This window comes from Haliotis cracherodii, unplaced genomic scaffold, assembly GCF_022045235.1.
Source record: "Haliotis cracherodii isolate W230 unplaced genomic scaffold, xgHalCrac1.p SCAF_13, whole genome shotgun sequence".
NCBI lineage: Eukaryota > Metazoa > Mollusca > Gastropoda > Lepetellida > Haliotidae > Haliotis > Haliotis cracherodii.
The window spans coordinates 37277824-37289178 of record NW_027266268.1 but is presented as its reverse complement, the minus strand read 5'-3'; the positions used below and the strand labels follow the sequence as shown (position 1 = coordinate 37289178).

General features: G+C 42.1%; 1 protein-coding gene across 1 annotated transcript; it reads left to right on the top strand.

Moving 5' to 3' along the window:
• The first annotated feature begins 1851 nt into the window (after positions 1-1851).
• On the top strand, positions 1852-11259 carry LOC139459298 (insoluble matrix shell protein 5-like). The gene is made up of 5 exons (XM_071240752.1): positions 1852-1924; positions 6358-6410; positions 6837-6961; positions 9642-9809; positions 11116-11259. The coding sequence occupies exons 2-5, from the start codon at positions 6367-6369 to the stop codon at positions 11193-11195; spliced, it is 417 nt and encodes a 138-aa protein (XP_071096853.1). The 5' UTR covers positions 1852-1924; positions 6358-6366; the 3' UTR covers positions 11196-11259.
• Positions 11260-11355: the final 96 nt, after the last annotated feature.

The following is an 11355-nucleotide window of genomic DNA, read 5'->3' as shown; positions in this document are numbered from 1 at the left end:
CGTGTGATGATATGAAAAGAAACTCAGTTCAGGAGCAGATGGTTCGTTTGTTTTGTCTGTTTGTTGTTTAACGCAATATTCAGCAATATTCCAGCCATGCGACGGCGGTCTGTACATAATCGAGGCTGGGCCAGACAATCCAGTGATTCACATCCTGAGTATCGACCTATTCTACCCCGGATCTTCACGGGTCCAATGGACTTGAAGAGGACTCGACTGAAATGGATCTCAAAGTAGCCAATTGCTTGTCTTAGACTATATTGGTATTGATTTGGTTCATTGCATGTCATCGGACCTCAAAGGCATAGGAGTTGTTCATGATGTCAACCACTGTCTGGTCCACACTTCAGTTATTCGAGACCGCATCCATGGTCTAGTGGTAGAGCGTCCGCCCGGAGAGCGGAAGGTCCGGGGTTCGATCCCCGGCCGCGTCATACCAAAAGACTTTATAAGATGGTACTTGTTGTTACCCTGTCTGGCGCTCGGTATTAAGGGGCTAAAACAAAGGACTGGTCGGCTCGGAGTCAGTATACTGTGTCTGAGTGGGGTATTCGTGTTACACTGCGGCATGGTATCTCAGTGAGCTAGCACTATAAATCGGCATCAGTCCGGACTAGTACAAGCAGCCACACACACACACACACACACACACACACACACACGTGCATGCATGTCGCTATATAAGTGCAATTATCTTGGACGCGACGTTAAACCCCATTTCACACATCACAACACTTCAATTACTCGATAACAGAAAACCGCCATTTTGCTGACTCCGAAAGAAAACAACCATCTTAGGACAAGTCTTTAGATAGGGTCCCGTGGATCTAACACAGCTGACGGAACTGTTGTCTGTGACAAGGTGTGACTGGCTGATTGTGTGTCATTGTACCCCGATAGCGACTACCACAGTCTGGTCATACTCTAATTCATACAACGCCGAGATATATTATCACTCATGTATGTGTGGTTTTTGATGTTTGTCTTGGCGAAGGCATTGAAACTAAGCCTAAAGGCTGAAAGAAGAATCTCTTTTGGGATTGTTTTGAAATAATTTGATTTCAGCAACACAATGTTATCATTCAATTCTTTATTTCAGTATAAAGGCCATAGGCCCACGTACAAATACTCATTGAAAAATACAGTATGAGGAAGATGACAGAGGGTATTAAGTGACAGTATTTCGGATTGCAAGTGCTTCCAGTATATACTTAACACAATTAGTTACAATACTAGTGCGGTTACAAGATAATAGAGTATTATATTTAAATAAGGTAGGATTGGAAGAGTAATAAATAGGTAAATACTTATTTCTTAAATATCTGTAACATAGGCAGACAAGCATAAAATGAAACTCATCTTCAATTTCCTGTAAATTACAATATCTGCACTGCCTATTACAGTACTCTATACCGCATCTTCTACCTAAATTTACCATCAATGGCAACTCGCCAATGATAATGTTATCATTAACACCTCTCTAAATGTTCATAAATCATACTTAATACAAAAAAATATTCTATAAATATTATATGTTTTGATAGAAATATATTCTATATTTCTATAATTAATAGAAATATGTTTCTTATGATATATTTGTTTCAATATATGTCCTGTTAAGAATCCCTTCGTACTACATGCGTGTAGAGCAAAATAAAAAAAATAATCCCAAAACTTTCCTCCAGTGTTCTCACGTGCACGAAGTCGGCACTATCTGGGTGTACGGAAGGCAACAACTGCCAAACTCCTTAGCGTGCAGATAAGCCAGTGCACTTTGAAACTTAAAAAAAAAATTGTAATTTTTTTTGTAATCAGCATATTTTTGACACGGCTGGTCTCCATACAACCGGGGCAGTCACGGCAGGTGTTATTTGAACTGTGGCAAGGGCTACTGAGAGACAGTTTACCCGCGTCTGTGTTCAAGGTAAGTATGGCTGAGGAGTTCTACCGTATACTTAGCATTACTGAATAAGACCGGATCCGTTTTCCCTATGAATTGTAGGCTTATCTTCTTTTAACATAGAACTACCTCACTCTGTTTCTGAGTAAGTACAAAACGAGGTGCTAATCATATTTATCCTGAACGACAAGCGTATTCTGATAAAACCATATGGACTTTACTCTTACAGCATATCCTAAATCATGTTTCTATTTGTCGGGGACATGGGAGGGCTGCATGGCCAAGACGCTGTAACTCGCCGTGTAGAGTTGCGTCCCTTAACTCTCAGGATTTGCTGATTGTGAGTGAGTGAGTGAATGAGTTGGGTTTAACTCCGCTTTTAACAGTATTCCTGTTATATCGCGGCGTGTCAGCTTAATGTGGGAGGAAAGTCCGAAGTGATGCAGGTCTAAGACGTTTACCACTTCGGTGAAACCCACGAGCACGGGTATGGTGCTGACAAACCTAGAAACATAATTGGGGCGAACCGGGATTCGAACCCACAATCATAGGTTTCTGGCGTGCCCAAGGGACGCAACTCTGCAAAGCGAATCGCGGCGCCTTAGACGACTGGGCCACCCGTGCCCCCTGCTGATTGTGAACTAGAATTGTTACCGATTGCATTTTGTTTGTGAGGCCAGATTGATTAACTCATAATGAACACAAGACCTACTGTTTCGTATTTGACCAACTCCGTGGTCTAGTGGACAGAGCGTCTGCCAAGAGAGCGAAGGTCGGGTTTCGAACCACCTTCGCGTCATACCAAAAGACGTTAAAAGATCGCACATGTTGTTTCCAGCCTGTCGTTCAAGCACTAAGGGGATACATTAGGACTGTTCGGCTCGCGGTCAGTACACAAGTATCAATTTGCCCGGTAGACGGATTTAAAATGATCATGTTTTGTTTATATATATACAGAAATGGGAAATGGGAAATATAAAAGCTTTAAAAAACATTTTGCCAGATGCTGTTAATCGGATTTGTTGAAATATAAAGAATACGACAGATTACGCTGGATATTGGATTGTGTTCTTCAGAGGACGTGGTACTTATATAGGACCTACAGTGTAATACCCAAAGTAGGGCACCGTATACAACTTGATAACTTAGGTATAACTTGTCACTGATACCTGTTACGCTGGTTAAATGCATAGTACTCTATATGTACATATCGGTCGGGTAGCCTAGTGGTCAAAGCGTTCGCTCGTCACGCCGAAGACCCGGGTTCGATTCCCGACATTGGTGCAATGATATTAATGGTACCCGTCGTGATATTGATGGAATTTTGCTCAAATCGGCGTAAAACCGAGCTCACTGACTCACTCACTATATGTAGAACGTGATAAGCTAGGTTGTCACACTAAATGAGCCAGCATAGCCTAGGTAGGAAATGGTACCTGATAACCTTGGATGTGAAAGACTCTTTATATATTGGACGTGATAACCTGGGGTATGGTATTCTATATCGGGCCTGATAAACTAGGTCGGGCATCATGCTGGGACCGAATAGCAGAGGTAGGGCATGGTACCGTACATAGGGCCTGCTAGCCTCGGTAGGGCATGACACTCTCTGTATGACCTCATAGCCTTTGTACCCGTGAACATTCCGGGGTAGAATAGGTCTTCAGCAACCCATGCTTGCCGTAACAGATGACTATGCTTGTCGTAAAAGGCGACTAACCGTATCGGGTGGTCAGGCTCGCTGACTTGGTTGATGCATGTCATCGTATCCCAATTGCGTGGATCGATGCTCATGATATTAATCACTGGGTTGTCTGGTCCAGACTTGATTATTTACAGACCGCCGTCATATAGCTGGAATATTGCTGAGTGCTGCGTTAAACAACAAACCAACCAACCGATCATAGCCTTGGTAAAAAGCATATAAAGAACTTAAGGATTATACTCTGGAGATAAACCCATGTTTTCAAAAAAATATCCAATACCTATAAATTAGAGGTATTTAAATAAATGGGATTTAACGTCGCGTCCAAGATTATTGCACTTATATAGTAACGTGCATGTACGTGTGTGTGTTTGAGTGGCTGCTTGTACTAGTCCGGACTGATGCCGATTTATAGGACTAGCCCACTGAGATACCATGCCGCTGTTTAACATGAATACCAAACTTAGACACAGTATACACTCTCCGAGCCGACTAGTCCTTGTTTTAGCCCCTTTTTGCCGAGCGCCAGACAGGGTAACAACAAGTACCATCTTTTAACGTCTTTTGGTATGACGCGGCCGGGGATCGAACCCCGGTCCTTCCGCTCTCCGGGCTGACGCTCCACCACTAGACCACGGAGGCGGTCTATATAAATTAGAACTAAGATGTGTAAAAGAGAATGTGGTAGCGTATAGTACGAATAGTAGTTTGAAGTTTGTATATTCTCATATTCTCACAAATGAACTCAATTTACATAATCTATAAATTATGAAGAGGATGTTTGGCGTATATTTACATCATGATACTGAATGGGGGACATAACCATCATCTAGCAGTGTATCGCTGTGTGTTTATGTTGTTGAATTTAAGAAAATATGAACTGCCAACGACAGAGAATAACAAAGGCTACGCTCTCCAAGTAGTTTTAGGTTTTTGTCATACTGCCACACCCATTTATATAGCCAGACTCGTGAAGATCTGGGGTAGAAAAGGTCCTCAGCAACCCATGCTGCCGTAGAAAGCGACTATTCTTGTCCTAAGAGGCGACTAACAGCATCGAATGGTCAGGCTCGCTGACTTGGTTGATGCATGTCATCGTATCCCAATGGCGTGGATTGATACTCATGATGTCAGTCACTGGATTGTCTGGTACAGACTCGATTATTTTCAGACCTCCGTCATATAGCTGTAATATTGCTGAGTGCGGCGTTAAACAACGAACAAACAAACTTATATTGCCTGAACCATTAACATTTAATACGTAAATAAGTAGTTGAAATCTCCTAGCGACTGGGTTCGAGAAAGAAGTACTCTCAAATTAATATTTTACTCCGCGATGATACGTTCATCGTCATTATCATAGTGTAACGGACCAAGCAGGGGGTAGGGTATGGGGACATGCGGTCGCGTTCAACAAAGAGGATGAAATATAGAGAGATTATTAACATGAGTGTCTTTCCGTATTAGTGAAGATAGTTTTTTGGAAGCACATATTATTAGAAATGGTGTCTTTAGTTGCCGCATACGGTGTCATATTAGGTTAGCAGAGTTTTAACTATAATTTTTTTTTTTTGACAACATTTATTGATGTTAATTGAATAAACTATAATCTTTATCAACAAAGTCACGAATGTGATCTAAAAACAGATTAATGTCCTTGCACATCGCAATTAATGATATTAAAACACAAAAAAAGTCAAATAACGAATTTCGGTACCAGCATTTCCATGTGAAATATGTCAGGTGGGTGTTGCAAAGTTCAAGATGGCTGTTACTAACGGTATACGGTCTCATATAAGGTCAGTATCAACCATCTTGGATTTTTTTTGACGGTATATGGGGTATTGTGGGGTCAGTAGTTCTGCTCTCTGATTGGTCAATCTCCCTTTGAGGCATAATAATACATCATGCCAGCCTTTGATATTAACGATGCGGAAACACACGAGGGTAATAATATCTTTACCGTATAATGTCATTCTTATAATAATCAATGTTCAAGACAATATTCACTCGCTGAAAGAACTTTAAAAATACCGTATAAATACAATGCTCATGTACACCTACTGCGTGGCGTTAGGCAACATTGTACTGAGCAAGTGTATCGATGCATGCAGCTTATAAAAAGTAGTTCCTCATTTGCATATTCATCGGATCTTGATATCAAATTTTACGGTTTGGATTATCGTATTTATCCAAAATAAATATCATGTCATGCTAGAAATAGAATGCTAGTTAGGACTCGTGGTGCCAGGAAGAGTAAGTGAGTGAGTGAGTGAGTGAGTGAGTGAGTAAGTGAGTGAGTTGGGTTTAACTCCGCTTTTAACAGTATTCCTGTTATATCAGGGCGTGTCAGCTTAATGTTGGAGGAAAATCCGAAGTGATGCAGATTTCAGACGTTTACCACTTCTGGGGAAACCCACAAGCACGGGTATGGTGCTGACAAACCTAAAACACATAATCGGGGCGAACAGGGATTCGAACCCACAATCATAGGTTTCTGGCGTGCCTAAGGGACGCAACTCTGCAAAGCGAATTGCGGCGCCTTCGACGACTGGGTCACCCGTGCCCCCGTATCAGGAAGAATGTAATGGCATTGGAAATGCTTCCCGTGGCGAAATGGAAGAGTATGAGTGTTACTGAAAAGGCCAATCGTCGGACACAGCTTTCCAATCATGACCAACGTATACATTACATAGTCTAAATTGATTATTGTTAGTTCAGTCAACTCAATAATCGATCTGTCTTTTTGCAGCCAACAATCATGAAGTTCCTAGTGACAGCTGTGACGTCGTTCGTCCTTCTTGGGTAGGTCTTCAAACGTAAAAGTATATACTTCCAAAACAAAGTTAAGACGATCACAGATTAACCATAGTACTGTAAACTACGTTTATAACGAACATGCTTTTTACGAACTGACGGATATAACGTACTGTCTTTTGGTCCTGGACATTTGCTGTATATTTGCTGTATATATGCTTATTACAAACTACGGTTATACCGAACAAAAATCAGTGGTCCCTTTAGGTTCGTTATAACAGTAGTTTACTGTAATATGAAAGAATCGGGTAGGTATTAACTTTGTGTCAGTAGCACAGTATAGAATATATTTTGGAATCAAGATATTTACAATAGTAATTCAACCGGCTTCATGTCAACAGATAAAGGATGGAACTGTCCTTGTTGATCTGTCTTTACACATCACTGATGCTGGTACTGGGTTCTGTTCTTCAGTTTGGTGTCCTGCAACTCTGAGCCCCAGAAGGAGGTGGTATTGTTCAACGCCGTCGACCAGGACAAGGACGGCAAACTTACCCCCGCTGAATTGGAAGCCATCTTCCTCTTCTTTGACGCCAACAGTAAGCACACGATCTTGTTGTTGACAACTAGGTTGTAAATTATATACTACCACACACATCGTCATGTTGTACACTACCACACACATCGTCATGTTGTACACTACCACACACATCGTCATGTTGTATACTACCACACATATCGTCATGTTGTACACTACCACACACATCGTCATGTTGTACACTACCACACACATCGTCATGTTGTATACTACCACACACATCGTCATGTTGTACACTACCACACACATCGTCATGTTGTACACTACCACACACATCGTCATGTTGTATACTACTACACACATCGTCATGTTGTATACTACCACACACATCGTCATATTGTATACTACTACACACATCGTCATGTTGTATACTACCACACACATCGTCATGTTGTATACTACCACACACATCGTCATGTTGTATACTACCACACACATCGTCATGTTGTATACTACTACACACATCGTCATGTTGTATACTACCAAACCCATCGTCAGCTTGTACACTACCACACACATCGTCATGTTGAACACTATGACACACATCGTCATGTTGTACACTACAACACACATCGTCATGTTGAACACTATCACACACATCGTCATGTTGTACACTACACACACATCGTCATGTTGTATACTACCACACACATCGTCATATTGTATACTACCACACACATCGTCATGTTGTACACTACCACACACATCGTCATGTTGTACACTACCACACACATCGTCATGTTGTATACTACTACACACATCGTCATGTTGTATACTACCACACACATCGTCATGTTGTATACTACCACACACATCGTCAGGTTGTACACTACCACACACATCGTCATGTTGTATACTACCAAACACATCGTCATGTTGTACACTACCACACACATCGTCATGTTGTACACTACCACACACATCGTCATATTGTACACTACCACACACATCGTCATATTGTACACTACCACACACATCGTCATGTTGTATACTACCACACACATCGTCATATTGTACACTACCACACACATCGTCAGGTTGTTTACTACCACACACATCGTCATGTTGTACACTACCACACACATCGTCATGTTGTACACTACCACACACATCGTCATGTTGTATACTACCACACACATCGTCATGTTGTACACTACCACACACATCGTCATGTTGTACACTACCACACACATCGTCATGTTGTACACTACCACACACATCGTCATATTGTATACTACCACACACATCGTCATATTGTACACTACCACACACATCGTCATGTTGTACACTACCACACACATCGTCATGTTGTATACTACCACACACATCGTCATATTGTACACTACCACACACATCATCATATTGTATACTACCACACACATCGTCATGTTGTACACTACCACACACATCGTCATATTGTATACTACCACACACATCGTCATGTTGTACACTACCACACACATCGTCATGTTGTACACTACTACACACATCGCCATGTTGTACACTACCACACACATCGTCATATTGTATACTACCACACACATCGTCATATTGTATACTACCACACACATCGTCATGTTGTACACTACCACACACATCGTCATATTGTATACTACCACACACATCGTCATGTTGTACACTACCACACACATCGTCATGTTGTACACTACTACACACATCGCCATGTTGTACACTACCACACACATCGTCATGTTGTACACTACCACACACATCGTCATGTTGTTTACTACCACACACATCGTCATGTTGTATACTACCACACACATCGTCATGTTGTACACTATCACACACATCGATGTCATCCTGTCTGTTGTAGAGGATAGTACTAGCTGACCCACATGATGTGGATGTCATCCTGTCTGTTGTAGACGATTGTACTAGCTGACCCACATGATGTGGATGTCATCCTGTCTGTTGTAGAGGATAGTACTAGCTGACCCACATGATGTGGATGTCATCCTGTCTGTTGTAGACGATTGTACTAGCTGACCCACATGATGTGGATGTCATCCTGTCTGTTGTAGACGATTGTACTAGCTGACCCACATGATGTGGATGTCATCCCGTCTGTTGTAGAGGATAGTACTAGCTGACCCACATGATGTGGATGTCATCCCGTCTGTTGTAGATGATAGATAGTACTAGCTGACACACATGTGGATGATGTCTTCCCGTCAGTTGTAGATGATAGATAGTACTAGCTGACACACATGTGGGTGATGTCCCCCCGTCTGTTGTAGATGATAGTACTAGCTGACACACATGATGTGGATGTCATCCTGTCTGTTGTAGATGATAGTACTAGTTGACAGACATGTGGGTGGATATCCTCCCGTCAGGTGTAGATGATAGTACTAGCTGACACACATGTGGGTGGATATCCTCCCGTCTGTTGTAGATGATAGTACTAGCTGACACACATGTGGGTGATGTCCTCCCGTCTGTTGTAGATGATAGTACTAGCTGACACACATGTGGGTGGATATCCTCCCGTCAGGTGTAGATGATAGTACTAGCTGACACACATGTGGGTGATGTCCTCCCGTCTGTTGTAGACGATAGTACTATCTGACACACATGTGGGTGATGTCCTCCCGTCTGTTGTAGACGATAGTACTAGCTGACACACATGTGGGTGGATATCCTCCCGTCTGTTGTAGATGACACGGAGATCACAAAGTTGGAGTTCGAGATTGACTGGGTTACCAAGTATAAGCTGGGAGCAACGGCAGAGGCGACCGCCCTCTTCGATGCAGCTGATGCAAATGACGATGGCAAAATTACCAAGGCTGATTTACCTTTCATCTTCCAGTATTTCGACATGGACAGTGAGTTTTGCTTTTTTAATGTTGTTCAGTTTTAAACATACAGTGACGATCCTGAAACACGTGCAATAGATGCACGCGCGTAGAATGGATTCCGATTTGATTTAGTCCCTGTACCTTTAACTTTGTTTGGTTTGCGGTGACCCAGTGTCTGTGATAAAATCACTGCACCATACCTGATGTGTGTCTATGTTGAGGTCCCTGCACCTTATGTGTGTCTATCTTGAGACCGCTGTACTTCATATGTGTCTGTTGAGCCCCCTGTACCTTATGTGTGTCTGTGTCTGTTGAGACCCCTGTACCTTATGTGTGTCTGTGTCTGTTGAGACCCCTGTACCTTATGTGTGTCTGTGTATGTTGAGACCCCTGTACCTTATGTGTGTCTGTGTCTGTTTAGACCCCTGTACCTTATGTGTGTCTGTGTCTGTTGAGGTCCCTGTACCTTATGTGTGTCTGTGTCTGTTGAGGTCCCTGTACCTTATGTGTGTCTGTGTCTGTTGAGACCCCTGTACCTTATGTGTGTCTGTGTCTGTTGAGACCCCTGTACCTTATGTGTGTCTGTGTATGTTGAGACCCCTGTACCTTATGTGTGTCTGTGTCTGTTTAGACCCCTGTACCTTATGTGTGTCTGTGTCTGTTGAGGTCCCTGTACCTTATGTGTGTCTGTGTCTGTTGAGGTCCCTGTACCTTATGTGTGTCTGTGTCTGTTGAGGTCCCTGTGCCTTATGTGTGTCTGTGTAGGTTGCGGTCCCTGTACCTTATGTGTGTCTGTGTATGTTGAGACCCCGGTACCTTTTCGTGTCTGTGTATTTTGAGACCCCTGTACCTTATGTGTGTCTGTGTATGTTGAGACCCCTGCACCTTATGTGTGTCTGTGTCGGTTGAGATCACTCATGTTTGTACGTATGCCTAATCATTGTACCTTATACAATGATTGTTTCTTAGGATTGTATGTACTAGTATTAGGTGCACAATGTGATATACTAGTTTCTGTGTATCGTATTTATTAGGTGCCCTACACGGTGTTATTGTTAATGTTAAACTAATGTTGGATGTGATTTTAACATTGCAACAATATTATCTGTGAAATTAAACGTTATAGAAACGAAATATAAGCATGTATATTTCAGGTGATGACTCCGTTGACATGAGTGAGTGAGTGAGTGAGTGAGTGAGTGAGCGTATGAGTGAGTGAGTGAATGAGTGAGTGAGTGTGTGAGTGAGTGAGTGAGTGAGTGAGTGAGTGAGTGAGTCACCCAATGTCGTTGCCGTGTTGTAGTGTCTCACAATCAAACTATATCTATTTCAGGTGACGGTTTCGTTGACGTGAATGAGTTCCTGACACAGTGGGGAGACCTCACGCTCATCCCAGTCCAAATAGGAAAGTAGGAGTTATGTCCCCTGATAACACAGTTGTATATTGTACATTTAATAAACGTTTTTTGTCTCTAAATGAATTTTTTCAATATTTGTTTAATCGATGCGAACGATCCTATATCAATGGAACGACTCAGTATTTAGTCATGTAGTGGTATACCAGTATTGAATA

Bases quoted from the DNA above. Each gene is read 5' to 3' on its own strand.
- LOC139459298 (XM_071240752.1), top strand. From the start codon at position 6,367: ATGAAGTTCCTAGTGACAGCTGTGACGTCGTTCGTCCTTCTTGG. The intron at 6,411-6,836 runs GTAGGTCTTCAA...TCTGTTCTTCAG, and splicing joins ACGTCGTTCGTCCTTCTTGG to TTTGGTGTCCTGCAACTCTG. The intron at 9,810-11,115 runs GTGAGTTTTGCT...TATCTATTTCAG, and splicing joins CCAGTATTTCGACATGGACA to GTGACGGTTTCGTTGACGTG.